This window comes from Phyllostomus hastatus, unplaced genomic scaffold (genome assembly GCF_019186645.2).
Source record: "Phyllostomus hastatus isolate PE091 unplaced genomic scaffold, TTU_PhHast_1.1 phas_contig_17, whole genome shotgun sequence".
Classification (NCBI taxonomy): domain Eukaryota; kingdom Metazoa; phylum Chordata; class Mammalia; order Chiroptera; family Phyllostomidae; genus Phyllostomus; species Phyllostomus hastatus.
In genome coordinates, this window is record NW_025333664.1 from 39857060 (window position 1) to 39872167 (window position 15108).

Genomic DNA, 15108 nt, shown 5'->3' on the forward strand with positions numbered 1-15108 from the left:
AGTGATGGGAAGGAAACAGGGACACAAATCAACAGTTTGGAGTTGAAGGAAGAAATAAACATTCAACCAGAACACAATAAAGAAACAAGAATTTTAAAAAATGAGGAGAGGCTTAGGAACCTCCAAGACAACTTTAAATGTTCCAACATCTGAATCATAGGGGTGCCAGAAGGAGAAGAGGAAGAACAATAAATTGAAAACTTATTTGAAACAATAATGGAGAACTTCCCTAATCTGGCAAAGGAAATAGATTTCCAGGAAGTCCAGGAAGCTCAGTGTCCCTAAAAATTTGGACCCAAGGAAGCACACCTAAGGCACATCATAATTCCATTACCCAAGATTAAAGATATGGAGAGAATCTTAAAAGAAGCAAGAGAAAAGGAGACAGTTACCTAGAAAGAAGTTCCCATTTGACTATGAGTAGACTGACAGACAGGTAATTAACTGTCTCCAAAGAAACCTTGCAGGCCAGAAAGGGCTGGTAAGAAGTATTCAAAGTCATGAAAGGCAAGGACCTACGTCTAAGATTACTCTAGTCAGCAAAACTATCTTTGAGAATGGAAGGGCAGATAAAGTGCTTCCCAGATAAGGTCAAGTTAAAGGAGTTCATCATCACCAAGCCCTTATTACATGAAATGTTAAAGAGACTTATCTAAGAAATAGAAGATCAAAACTATGAACAGTAAAGTGACAGCAAATTCACAAGTGTCAACAACTGAACCTAAAAAAAAAAAACACACAAAGCAAACAACTAGAACAGGAACAGAATCACAGAAATGGAGATCACATGGAAGTTATCAGTGTGGATGGAGAGGGAGAAGTATGGGGGGAATATGTACAGGGAATAAGAAGCATAAATGGTGGGTACAAAATAGGCAAGGGGAGGTTAAGAATAGTATGGGAAATGTAGAAGCCAAAGATTTTATATGCATGACCCATGAACATGAACTGAAAAGGGGGTATGTGGGTGGGAGGGGGTGTGCCAGGCAGAGGGGAATAAAGAGGGAGAAATGGGACAACTGTAATAGCATAGTCAATGAAACATATTTTAAAAAACTATAAAGAGAAAAAATATATCACTATCCATCCAGGTTTGACATCCTAGGCCTAGTGCAATGTGTTATTTCTTGCAGCAGTAAATCTAAGTAGATAACTAAGTGTTATACTTTCCTTTTATTTTACTTTTTATTTTTATTAAAGTTATACATACATATAGCTTGGAGAGGCAATCCATTCTAGAGGGTTTATTGGGAAATACAGCCATCTTCCGGAGCCACCAGCACCAATTTCCCACTTTTCTGAGGCAATTACTTCATTAGTTGGTTGTTTCTGATACTTAACTCAATGTCTCTTAAATAACATGCTTAGATGGCAGTTAACTTGATTTTTAATTTTTAAACATCCTCCAGTGACCTCACAGTATAGAAGAAGACAGTTTAAGTCTATTTTAGCCCCACCTACCCCTACTGCCAAGTCCCCCATTCTGCCCAATAAGTTATATCATAAATTTGATTAGACAGTAATCTATGCTTAGTTTATTACTACTTTGTGACCACTATTCATACATACATAACAATTCATCTTCCTTTCTTGCACAACCTGTGCTTTCCCTGTGGTTTATAATTACCTGTTTTGTTGTTTGTTCATTTGCTTAGTTTTCCATTTTCTCTTCCCTGAGCTCTCTAATCTCCTTTCCATGGGTTCAGAATTATCAGATATTCCATTTATTTTGTGCTTTTGTCATCATTACTTCTGCATCCTCTGGCCTCTAATCTGGCTATGTTATTCTGTAAGCCTGCTGCAAAAAGTTTTATTTTGGAATCTCCTTTTACTGTCTTTTTAGGATCTTCCTTCACTATTCTGGAAATTTTCCTTGCTCATTATTATAGATTTTTTATCAATGTAATGTTTTATGAAAACATAGGTGTATGTAACAAGCGGTTTATTCCTTTATTTTGGTGGAGCACACTTCTAGTAGCTTTTTGAGAAGGACTGCATGGAAAACAGATTTTTTAGCCAAGCTTTTTTTAATCTTTTCTCATTTTTAATGAATAATTTATCCAGATATCTTCAAAATTGTCTTCTAGCTTCCAGTGCTTTTGTTCAAAAATAAAATGTCATTTGGTTTTGACCTTTTGTATATAATGCTGTATCTCTCTCTCTCTGGTAATTCCTAGGACCTTTTGTGTCCCCATATTCTGAAAACTGAGGATATGCCTTGGTGTACAAATTTTTTTATTCATTTAACTGGACACTCAGAGGGTGAAAAAAATGTGTGTCCACAACTTCTGGAAATTTTCCTTGAATTATTCATTTAATTATTTTTATTCCTCTGTTTTCTAGATCTTCTGTTCATCAAATGCTGGGCATCTTGTTTTCTCTTAAGATGTGGGGTGTGCAGTCACTAGTCTGCTTGAAGTGTAGGAGGAAGTTTAAGGGTTAAATTCTTGAGCATTCTTTCAGTTATCCTGTTTCTAAGCTTACCTTCATTCCCATGTCTAGAGCTTTGACCAGTTGTTCTTCTAATTTTCAACTTCCAAAATCTTGTTGCTCTGATCAGTTCTTCTATTCTTTTTCTTGTGGGTTTATGTCTTTTTTAATTCCTTTATTACTACCTTGTTATGGCATAATGAGGCAGAGCAAAGGTAATAGTTTGTGTTCAACCTGCTATCTTCAACTAAAAGCCCAAGTGATTTTTAAAGAAATTCAGTATTGATATTTTCCACATGTTTCAAGTCCATTTGCCTAATTATGATAAATTGAGTAAATATTCACAACCTTTTGTGATCTGCTGGAAAATGAACAATCTGCTCTAATTTAATCTATTCTGTAGCTAGTGAATGAGCTGGTGATACAAAAATAGAATGATAAAAGGACAAGGAAATGCTTTATATTTATTCTGAAGTGATTTTTTAGAACCAGTCCTGTTCTTGACAACCCCATCATCTGTAGTTTAGATCTGCAAATAGGATACCTAAGAAGGCAAGACTAGCAACAAAGCATACATAAGTGTCCATATAACAAGTGGAAGAATGTGCTAATGGAAAGAGACTGGCCTCATTATTCATTATGGTACTATTTAAGTCATATCTTTCATGTTATCTGAATCCAGAAAGCCTCCTCTGGTTTGACTTTGCCTGATCTGTTCTTTACAGACTGATAACAGTGGTCAGGGAGAGGAATGGCACCAAAGGTTGCCTTGTCCCTGGAATCCCTTTTTCCTATTGTCTTTGGTGCAGTGTATGCCTGCCATTAGTCCAGCTGAGTGTTGACAATTGCCTTCTCCTTTTTCACTTACCAGCCTGAATGCAAAGGCTGCCAGACATGTCCTGTGGCCATGGGGTAGTTGACACTTTTCTAGGGAGGCAGGAAAAGTTTTGAATGACATCCCAGGAAGCACCCCCAACATGGCATTGTGGACTCACCTGTTTCTTTGTGAGGCTCTGCCAAAATGGACCTGCTCCACAAAGCAAAAAAAGAATACTATATATTCTTCAAAAAGAGACTTTAAAGACTATACCAGGGAGAAATTACTCTTCCTTCAGAATAAGGGTCTTATCCTGGCATCCCTGGCTCTCTCCACTGCCCTACCTTTTCCTCTGTGTAATGCTCATCCCTGGCCCCTTTGTCCTCTTTAATCACACCCAGAGTCCTCCTTCCCTGTAGGAAGTCTGGACACAGCTTCCAAGACTGCCTTAGCCTCCAGCAATATGCTTATTGGCATAGGCTCAACAGAGTCATCATCTCTTTAAGGGACACCTTCCAACTGCCTAAGAATAATATTTTCTCCAGGTCAATATGCAAAATGAGCTTCAAAAATTCTGATTAAACCAGTATCAAATGCCAACTAGGCCAGACATATAAGAGAGATGAGAAAAGAAGGCCAGGATGGAAGTGCCAATTGGTCTTACCCATGCCCTTTCTGAGGGGTGGCTCTGGGTCTTCATTCCACACAGGAGCATGGGCTGTGGCAGCTGTTAGGGTGTTGACAAAGACACAGAGTAAGATTGCTCATCCCATCCTATTATGGGATGTTAGGGATGCTAAGACTGACCCCTTCCCAGGAGACATGGGACTCCTCTGACAAGTGACTGTGCACCAAAGGTTCCCCTTCATGTTCCTGAACCTTCTTCAGACAGCCCTTGGTCTTCCTGAACCATTTTTCAGACTCCACTCAACCTCTCTCTCTCCTTTACAGGGTCAGACCCACACCACATGGGGTGGTATACCCAGCTCACCTGACTCCTTCCCCATTTTCTCTCATGGGCTTCACCCCCCAATAAAAGTAGAAAATGCAGCTCTCTACTTTTGTTGGGAGAGCTGTATCACTCTCAGAAAAAGAGTATCACTCTCAGAAAAACAAGGTGTTGAGACAGCACAGCCCAGACCAGCATGGCCCAGAGCACAGACATGGCAATATCCATTCCCAATAGCAGATTTGCCCGTGTTGCTGATTTAATCCCATCTTGGCAACTGCTTTACAGAAGTCCAGACTAACACACCTAGAGATCTTCAATAAATTCATACTGATTGGCAGATTGTCTGATCCAGGACAGGAGACCAAAATACTAGGCTGTGATTCAGGTTTGACACTGGCTGGAACCACGAGGAGCTACATTTTCTCCATTTGCACAGTCAGATGTCCTGTTTTCTCCATTTGCACAGTCAGATGTCCTGTTTCTTACTGTATTTTCCCCCTCTTTTCTTTTAGGTTGTGGCTCTTTCCTCCTGGTGCCTGCTGAGGGATTCAATTTACTACACATTGTCTGTGGTCGCACTCATCGTGGTAAGTGTGTGATGGACTCCTTGCCTGAGTTCCCTCACATTGATCTCCCGATTGTCCTTCCCACCACTTTAGGTTAGCACATGTAGCTCCTCTGCCTGGAGCAGGTTCAAGGTGTCTAGTGGTAAATGAGTCAATGGATGTCTACTCATGAAGGTGGTCTTTCTTTCTTCCATCTACTTTGATCACCTCACACTCCAGCCTGATAGCTTAGTGCTCAGAATAAGAGTGTTGACTGGTTATCTGATTTCATGAGAGCCCCAGCTGTTGTTCTGTGAACCCCCTGACCATTTTCTCTCACTTTACCCATGGACTCCTCTGTAACTTCCCTCATCATCAGTATGCCTGGATTTGGACTTCTCCCTCTCACTCTGTATGCTCTCCCAGGACAGCCCTGTTCTTCCCACAGCACCCATTGCCATCACCACCTTTATACATACACCTCCACACTGTGTTCTTAAGAGCGGCTGCTCCCTGAGGTCCAGTCATGGTTTAACAATGCTCTACTAGACATCTTCATGTCCCCAAACTCAACATGTCTCTAAACTTAGGACAATTCTCCAAGACTAACTCTCTTTCTATATTTCAGCCCCCATTCCTATCCTGCCACCCAATCTTGGAATGATTAAACTGATCTTTCTTCCAAGAAATCCATTTGCCTCAACTGCCCTGAGGATCTTCATCTTGCAAAAAACCTCCCCAGTGCATCCCTCCTTAGCCATTTTAGTTGAGGCTTTTTACATCTCCAGCCTGAACTGATGCAGCCCATCCCAGGTCCCCCCACCCCCAGTCAGTGCTCAGAGTGCTCCAAGTAGTGTCTCTACAAAGAATATCTGTGAACACCAGTCTCTTGTTTAAATGGTCAGTGGCTCCATGTCACCTATGGGAACTAACCAAACCCCTTAGCTTGACAACAGAGCTGTCCAGGAGAAGGGTAGCAAATTAGAAAGAACTTAAATGGGAGCTGGAAGATCGGACTTCTTTCTCTGGTCCATCCCCCTTATAATCTCTAGTGACCATGGAGAAACCAGTCTCCCCAGGTCTTAGTTTTCTTGCCTACAGGTCACAGTGAAGATCTTGGGTTAGACCTACAGTCCCCTCATTCCAGAGCCATTGATAATTCAGAGATTGAGACCTGACCCAAGGAACAGAGGGTTTGAAGACCTCATGTTGGACATGAAGATGCTGTTGAGCTCCTTGGTTAGTTAACTTAAGGACACATTTGACTCTGTGTTATTATTCTCAATTATTACCTGTGGAAAAGGTATGATCACCCCAAATCTAGAGGGCTCTGTTCACAGAGCTGAGACATCTCAAACACTCTGCAGCATTGTCTGTGGTGTGCTGTGCTCTTCCACCTATAGAATATTTTAGGATAATTTCTGAAAGTTACTTTTTTAGAGAGACATGGTTAGGTCCTGGGGTAATGGGTGCAGCTCTCTACTTTTGCTGAACTTCAAAAAGAGATGATCACTCTCAGAAAAATGAAGCAATGAGACAGCACCACCCAGGCCAGCGTGGCCCAGAGCATAGACATGGCAATATCCACTCCTAATAGCAGATTTGCTGGTGTCAGCTTCTTTCTTGATTTACAGCATAGATACCTCCTGGTCTATGTGTGAAATACCTTGTCTTGTGTCAAATTCATCTGGACATGTCCAAGATGAAACAGCTGTACTTGTTGCTAATGATGTGTGAGGGACTGAAGTGCATCTTCAGGCTTCAGGTGCCACTTGCCTGAGCCAATTTTGGGGAAAACCGTCTTCTAGCCCCACCTGCACAGGCAAATCACCGAGCTGAGTGTACAGAACACTCAGGCTGCCAGCAGTTCTGCATTTCCCTCAGATGGCAGCAACACAATTCTTTACCCTTAGCTGAAGGTGAACTGTGTTTAAACACTAGATGTCAAGGCTAGATTTTGTGATTTGGAGAAAAATGACATTTTTCCACTCTTAGGAAATAATGTAAAAAGCAAAGTTTGGATCCTTGGGGCTTGGTTCTTTGTAGTTTAACTGGTGTTCCTCCAACTTCAGTGTGCACTGGAAATGCCCTGCATGCTTATTTAAAATATACAACCATAGATTTTAATTCAGTAGGTTTTAGAGTAGAACCCAGGAATCTTCCCTTTACCCGGGATCTCCACCCACCTTTCTGTGATTCTGATGCCAACAGCAGCATACTGCACTTTGAGAAAACTGAACTTCAAATATTATTATTATCATTTCTTCCGGATATCCCTCTGATGCAAGACAATGATCATTTTTAGAGTAAATTTTGAGGTTCTCAAAAGTGAGACATAGTGGCAGCTTGGTTGTCTGAATTTCTGACTGTTGTTCATTCATGTGGTCATTTTCACATGAAACTTAAAACCAGCATGAAGAGTAAAATAGTCTTCTACCCAGAAGACTTAGCACTTAGTGTCTCTTAACAATGGAGGTTTCTCAGTGCTGCCAAATCTGTTCCATGCCCCAGCACTAAGCTGTATCTTTTTGTTAAGTTTTCCTGTTTTCCTCTTCCTATGTCCCCCTAATGTCAAGGTAAAAAAACCACTTTCCTTCTGGCATTCCTTATATAATACTAAGTTTCTCTACAGGACCCTGCAATAGGCATTTAAAATTTCTGTGTTTAAAAGTCTTTCCTTCTATCCACAAACAATTACCAACCATCTGAACAATTTATTTTAATTATTAGGGTTTTTTTTACTCTCTTCCCCTTTTTATGATTCTGAAATTTCAGAAGACTGAACTATTTGTCCCCTGAGGTGATACAGTAAAGAGCTCATTCACCCAGAGGATAAGTCTGGGTGACCAGATGTCACTTCTATGTACACCCCTGGGAGTGGTTCTTCAGACCCAGCAGAAGAGCCAGGATAACAATCCACAGGGCCTGAGGAGCCTCTTCTCCAGAGAGGCTCATGACCACTGGGCCAGGGGAATGCTAATAGAATCATTATTACTTGAATTCTGAAATGGCTAAATCAGAAGTTTACACAGAATGAACTTGGCCAAGAAGAAAAACCATTAGAATAAGATAACTATGTACATTCTGAAACCAACAGAACTTAACAGTTAATTGAGAAGGGACTCAATTCTCTTTGGTCTTTGGGTTTCACCCAACCTTTGCTCTGTGCTATTTTCTAGTGTGTTTGTTGTCAGTTTTTAGGGAGAAAGCAGAAGAAATTAAGAATGTGTTATTATCTAAAGCAGCTATAATTTCATGAATGTGCAGTGCATATGTCTCAGGGCCTTTCTCCTGCCCCATCAAGCGTCCCCTTTACCCTGGTGATGTTCTCTGCAGTGAAGCCTCAGACCCTGAAGAAGCAGGATGTGGTTGGGATGGTGGACCCATGACCTTGGTCTCTCTCTAGAAGTGTCACCTTTTCAGACTTGGGAGCATTCTGGGTTCTTTGGAGCCTGTCCCTGTGTACATCTACCCAATAGTGTCCAAATCCTTACAGTCTCTCCTTCTGCTTCTCTCCCTCCCCCAGTAGTTACCCCAAATGACTTCCACCACAGAAAGCTACAGCCTCCCAGTCCTATCTTTGCTCAGAATTTTAGGAGACCTCACAGTCTCTTTTATTAAAATGTTACTGTAATTTACATAATCATGTAATTCACATAAATGCAAATGATTCATTACATCCTCAATTTAACAGCTGCCCTAAAATGAATACTCTATTTTTACCCGTCATTTCTGTTTTGAAATTTGGGGATGTGAGCCTCAAGTGAAGGGAAACCTCCTGTGGAGTGGATAGGCCACAGGTTCCAGGATAGCTTAGATTGGTTCACAGATCCAGATTCAAGAGTGCTGTCCACCCAGAAAAGGGCCTTCAGGAGGCCCCCAGAGCAATCTGAGCACTGACACAGCAGTGTGTTCATTGGAGGTGACACTGCCCTCTCTGTCTCTCTGGAGGGCCCATGCAATCTCCCTTCTGGAGGGGATTCTCTAGAGACAAAAAGAGAGGACTCAAGTGATCCAGCTGCCACACAGCACTGTGCAGTATGGCAGTCACTGGGCACATGTGGGTATTGGGTTCTCAAAATGCAGCTAGTGAGACCATGAGACTAAAATTTTGATTTGATTAATTTAAATTTATGTAGCCACATGTGGCTGGTGCCTATCATATTAAATAGCACAGTTGCAGAGAGCAAATTCTTCCATAGAAAATAGACCTACATTCTCACAGCATCTGTAGCTCGATACTTAATACAGGACTAGGTGTTATGTTGGGTCTGTCCATGATTTTCCAGTTCAGTACTCATGACTATACAAGCTAGCTATTGTAGGAGTCCCATTTTAAAGATGGCAAAACTGAGGCTCCAGAAATTCACAGATTTGCCAAAGGTCAGGTTTATCAGAGTCAATGCCTAAGATGATATATCTACACCACCCTGGCAAAGAATTTCAGATTTTCCCCCCAATAAAATCTGCCTCTTTCTGTGTTAGAAATCATCCTGATTTTACTTTGTCTACCATACAACCTGCCATTAGAGAGGACTGTCTGCTGCACTTAACTCTACATTTTCAGACTGATGGGAATAGCTTCTACCACCCCTTTCCTGGAATTCTCTCATTAACACACCTAATATTAAATAACCTAGAAATATTCTTATCTTGCCCTTTCTTTAAGAGAAAATACATCTTAGAGTCATGTTGGTGACTGTTCCTAACCCCCAGTGGGTCTCCATGGCCCTGCCCCTCTGGCTCATCACCCTCTTACTCTCCTGAAGCCCCACCACTATCAAGTCTGCCTGTCAGACATCCTAATGCTGCATCTCCTGTTTAACCTTCAAGTGTAAACCATATCAGTGCAAAGCAGAAGCTGCCCAGTATATTCTATCTGATTCCTCCTCAGACAGAATCACCATGGGCTAAGCTACCTGCACCCCTGGTCCCCGAAGCTGAGGCAGCCAGTACTCCATTTGGGCACATCTGAGGGAGTCTACATACTGTAGGAGTTGGGCAGGGGAAGTGCCCATTCACAGCAAAGGAGGAGAGATTGTCAAGGTTTCAGTCTCCTGAAAGAGAATGATGGCATTGATTTTCTATCATTTCCACTGTTTAACATTCTAACGGTTCAATTGATTATAATATAAGCTAAGAAATTAGCTTCAGCAATGTTGTCACCCTGCTCCATGGTCACAGCTTACAGTAAGCAAACCCAGGGATTGACAGGCCGTGCAGGGACAGCCACCTGCCTCCCTGTATAGAGCTCAGCTGGCTTCTCCACTCCTGCCCGCATACCTGGGCGAATCCAGTCTCGTCTTTGCCCCACTATTCCATGTTAAATGTGCCACTCCCTTAGCAGTTCCCTGGGATATTCTGACATCCACAGATCCACCTGCTGATGTCAGCCCATCTCTCTTGAAAGAATTCTAGAGCAGACACCAAGACAGAAAAGCTGGTTTCCATAGTACCCAATCCTTTCTTGAAGTCAGGAGGAAGAGAGTGTTTCTTCAAATTCATTCCTATATGTTCCCATTTAGTTTATCTGAGGAACACATGCAAAGCTCCAGGCAAAGATAAAAGTAGCTTTGGATGAACCATGTATGGGTCAGAGAGCATGTCCTTTCACCAGTGATGCGCTGCAAGGCTGGGACCCCTGTATCAGTCAGCACCACCCACATGTAATCACTGAGGGGGCAGACCCAGTGCCAGACCCCCAAACACAACCAACAGAACACAAAGAGCTGCTTTCCCAAGGCCTGTTTTCAAAAATCCAACTGGGGAAAAAAGGGTAGTTCCATTCTGAAGGGCACCCAGCAGGTCCCCTCAACTTCAACACATCCTGGGGACTGAGTGTTGGCATAGGCAGAGGGAACCACCTGTCCCCAACTCAGAACACCAGACAAGAGATGCCTCCAAAACCCTGTCCTGTGACAGCAGTGAGTTGACTAAAGGCTCCTTCAGGAGGCTGTCTGTCTTGAGGTGTTTGCCCTCCTTCCAGGAGATTTAATGGAGCTGCAAAATGGACTTGGGTTGACTTCATTTCAACCTCATTACCTTGGCAGCAAGACAGGTCTGAGGACTGTGACGTGAGCCCCATCTTGTGGTTACTGGGTAGAACTGGGGCAAGGTTTCTTGGTTCAGACAGGATTTAAAAATTTCAGGTGGTCTTCTTCCCTAGTAATACTGCTGTAAGGTATGGAGAAAGTTTGTCTTCTTTTACTTACAGAGAGAACACAAAGATACAAAGGGATATGCAACACTTGTCTTAAAAGAATTAAATAAAATTAAATCTCTAAGGAATAACAAATCCATTCCCTCTAACAATCAGCAACATCAAGTGAGTCTCCTGTCCTTGTCTTTCTAAGAGTTTTCAGACATGCTGATTCCAATGCTTCTTAAGGATGTACTCTGCTGAAGGAACATTCTGTGAACTGTACCGATTTCCTCGTTTACAGTTTTCTAAGTGATTGGCAATTAGCTGGTCAGCCTCCTCCAAGCAACACCACCAGAGGCTCAGAAGCAGCTCCTAACACTCTCCACCTCTTCTCTCCCCATGAACATGCCAACCTCCACTTAGAATAGTCCTGGTTTCTAGTCATTTTATCCATTTTATTGTCATTTTGTGAGCCTCTCTCTCTTTTATTTATTTATTTTCTTTTTTATTTTTTTACTCAGTCTTTCTAAAGTAATGGGATAAAATCCAGACTGTTTGCCTGTTAGCCACAGGGTAGATAGGGCCTGCTGGCATTGAATGGTCAGGGGTAGCACATCACTGTATCAGTTATTTGAAGGTTTCCAGATCATCAACATTTATTAGTACTCTAGTGAGATCATCTACATTTCTCTTTGTCTACCTCCTTGAACCATATTATAACCCCCAACTGTCCCTGCCACCTGGACTTCAGACCATAATGCTCCATCCTTAATTGTGTATCTCACCCGGTGTTGTCCAAATTTGCCCCACTATTTCTCTGATTTACTGTGCTCCCTGTAAATTCTATTCTCAGTTTGGAATCCTTTATACAGTTAAGCCCATTTTGATTTTTCTTTTATTGATATGGTTACTAAAATAATAGCTAAAGATATATTGATCTGTGCCCCTACATGTTAGATCACACATAATAAGGGTTTTCTAAAAGCCATGTTCATATTATAGAGTATCACCTTCCTTCCCTGATAGATGAAAATTAAATTGGTGCTCTAATAAACTCTTTACCAGTGTCTTGCACTCTCTTAAGGCCACAGCCTTAAGGATGTGAGCAAAATCAATGAATTGATTTTTCCAGCCCACAGCCCAAGATTAATATTAAATTAACTTCAATTAAGAGAAAACATTTTTCCAACTTAAATTATTTGTTCTGTTCCATGATTTCTTGACAACAATTCTCTTAAAGCCAGTGATTATACAAAAGCAGCTGCGAATGCCTTCCAGCATCCAGCCTGGGTTATACAATTACTTCTTTCATTTCCTTAATCCTCTTCCCATTGTAGTTTGACATTTTCATCCAAATGTTAGTCTGTTCAACCTGATAACAATGAGAGTCGTCAACCTAATGAAGCCAACATCTTTTTCCATGTCTCTGAGAAAGAGCAAGTTACAGACAAGTGTGCCCTTTTCTCCTCATCAACTGTCTGCACCTTCGGGATCCTTGGAGGGAAGTCCTTTTACATGCCTCTGTCCTACACACTACGCATCTTTGTGCTGGTTTCCTCTGCATCACTCACAACTGATGGTTACTATCATCACTGGGGACTGAAGCCATGCCCACATCATTAGCTGAGTTTATCATCTCTTGGCAGTAATGATGCTTTACACCCAGACTGTCCTGCAAGTTTCTACTTTAGAGTTCTCATTGGACACTGTCCCTAATGAAAATCCCTCAGACATGGTCATACTCTAAGCAGTCATATCAATGAGTATAGAAAGAAAGCTGTGACCAGCCCTCGGCTCCTGCTTGAATAAAATACAGGTGCATCCATCTAGTTTCAACAATGTGCTGTCTAGACAGAAGTTATATAGCAAACACCACAATAAGAGCCAGGTATGAGTTCTAGAACTAACTCTGCAGCAAATTTAGGAACCCCAAGAAAATTTTCCATGTTATCTGTGGCTCAATTTTCATGTATAAATCAAAGGACTAAAATTACACCAGTGTGTTTGCCCAAAAATTAGAAATGATTTTAGGTGATGTATGGACTAGGGGTTAAATTAATTCAATGTTGTGTATTCTCTTTGGATCTTGACTGACCAGGAGAAGTCTTCCTTTGGTATTTGTGTGTCTTCCATGCTAATCTCCTTTAACAAAAGGGCAAGCCTGTAGCCCAGGGCCTGGACACCCCAGATTCCCAATCACTATTGTTATTGCATTTACTTTTTACCCTCTACATGTAGTAGCAACTGACACTGATTCTCCACTTCTGGTTGTGATGTAAAGTTTCCTTTGAAAATAAATTTAAGGAAACAAAATATAGGTCAACAGGAAGAAAAATGTTGAATACAAAGAAGTCTAAATGCTTGCATAAAAGCTTGAAGGTGCTATACAGTGCACAGAGCCATGCACACATCTTACAGGTAGCCCATAGTTACTAATGTGTACAAGCACCCATCAAACTCCTACACCCTTGCCAGATCTAAAATTCTACAATGCATCTTGCTCTATACCACAGCTGGTCATGATCCACTGCTGACAGAAATTGCAGGAAGGATGGGATGACCTAATGCTTTTCCCCTCCATATCATTGTCCGCTCCAGTCTGCCAACAACATCTCCTTCCACTAATAACAGCCACAGACTAAACCAGCATATAGGGGAGCTTACCCGTAGGTGCTTCATGTTCCAGCCCTGATTTTCATCATGTTAGTGACAAGGGGAGACAGTTGTAAAGCATGTGTGTTTGTATATGCACGGACACATGTGTCTAATCTATACTTTTTTTCCACAGTTCATTTATGATGAACAAGTTTCCTGGTAAGTACCTCTGTTTCCCTTCCAACATTCCTTGTTGTGTTGCAGAGCCAATATATCAAAGACCAGAGTCAGGGTTTAAGAAAGAAAGGGAAATGCCATGGCAGTTTGGAACAACTAGCATTTCTTGGGAACCCTCTGTCCACTTCAATGAAAAAATTAAATTAGCTGCATAGAGCAGAGATCTTTTCCCTTGGGCTAGGGTGGTGGGCCTTCACTTGGGATCCTAATATCTAAATGTCTTCATCATCCAGGTTAGATGGCATGACTTAGCTGTGCCTTTCTGCAGTCAGCCATTTGCCAGACTATGGTTAAGATTTTTTTCAAATTGTGTGCACAACCTGTTGAGATATTCCAAATATCATGAATACCAATCCCACGTATATCTCAGGAACCAGAGATGGAGGCACTTCAGTGACCTCCAACCCATTAGAGGTCTGCCTGACATTCCAGAAGATCTTAGAGCTCTGAAAAGTTAGTGATTTTGGGGGGATATATAAATAATTGGCCAAATTAAATATATGGGAACATTTGCATTTGGACCAACTCTCCAAATCCCCATTTTTGACATGGGTTCCAAGTAAGTCAAATATATTTAAAATGGCCATTGAAATTGAGTGTGTTGTGAATTCTTGTTACCTCTTTAAAAAATATTTGATCGGTAGAAGTGAAATAATGCCTTAGGAATTACACAGGTGTGGTACTGTATTATTTAAATATAAGTGAGCTAGAAAAAGAAGTTCAGAGTCCACCAGTCTTCATTCTCAGAAAGATGAGTGCTAACACTTTGTTAGAGTGGCATCTCTGTATCTTGGGATATGTCTATGACTTTCAAAAGTTGGAGGTGGGTGAGAACTTACCACATTAATGGTAAGTGTTATACACTATGCCAGGGTATTAAGTTACTTTTTCCAGCTCTCTTATCTGACCAAGAAGGGTGAAGAGGAGACAGCTGGGAAAACTTGCTTTAAGATACATAATCTCTATATTGTCTCTTTAAAAATAAGGAGGTCCTCTTTGAGTTACAGTGATGAACAGGCTAAAAAGGATGGAGATCCCCAGGAGCACAATCAGGTTAAAAGTCAGGGAGAACCTTCTTGTGGAACCCACCTGGATGTGGTCACCAGATGGAGTAGTGACTTTTTCCCCATGTCCTTGGAAATTAAGTTCAGCACAACAAAACACAGAAGCATTCTGGATCCTGCTGATGGCACAGTCAGCCCAGCCTCTGCACTGCCTTAGCAAACAGTAGGTGCTTACATGCTGCTCAGTGTTGCTGTCATAAAGACAAACAAATTATGATCATAGTCTATCTCAGAAGTTTTCCACTGCTTTTTTAATGTGGAACACAGTAAGGAAGGAGGTTATCTGTCTTATGGAGCTCCTTTTTCTACATCTCCCTAGCCTTGCT

The 15108-nt window shown here is 41.5% G+C and overlaps 1 protein-coding gene across 1 annotated transcript in view; it reads left to right on the forward strand.

Annotated features, from left to right (window-relative positions):
- Positions 1–15108, forward strand: part of SLC24A3 (solute carrier family 24 member 3) — a 554001-nt gene that overhangs the window by 472555 nt on the left and 66338 nt on the right. The window contains exons 7-8 of the mRNA XM_045833580.1: positions 4712–4786; positions 13675–13700. Coding sequence (XP_045689536.1) covers positions 4712–4786; positions 13675–13700 — 101 coding nt within the window. The remainder of the gene's footprint in view (positions 1–4711; positions 4787–13674; positions 13701–15108) is intronic.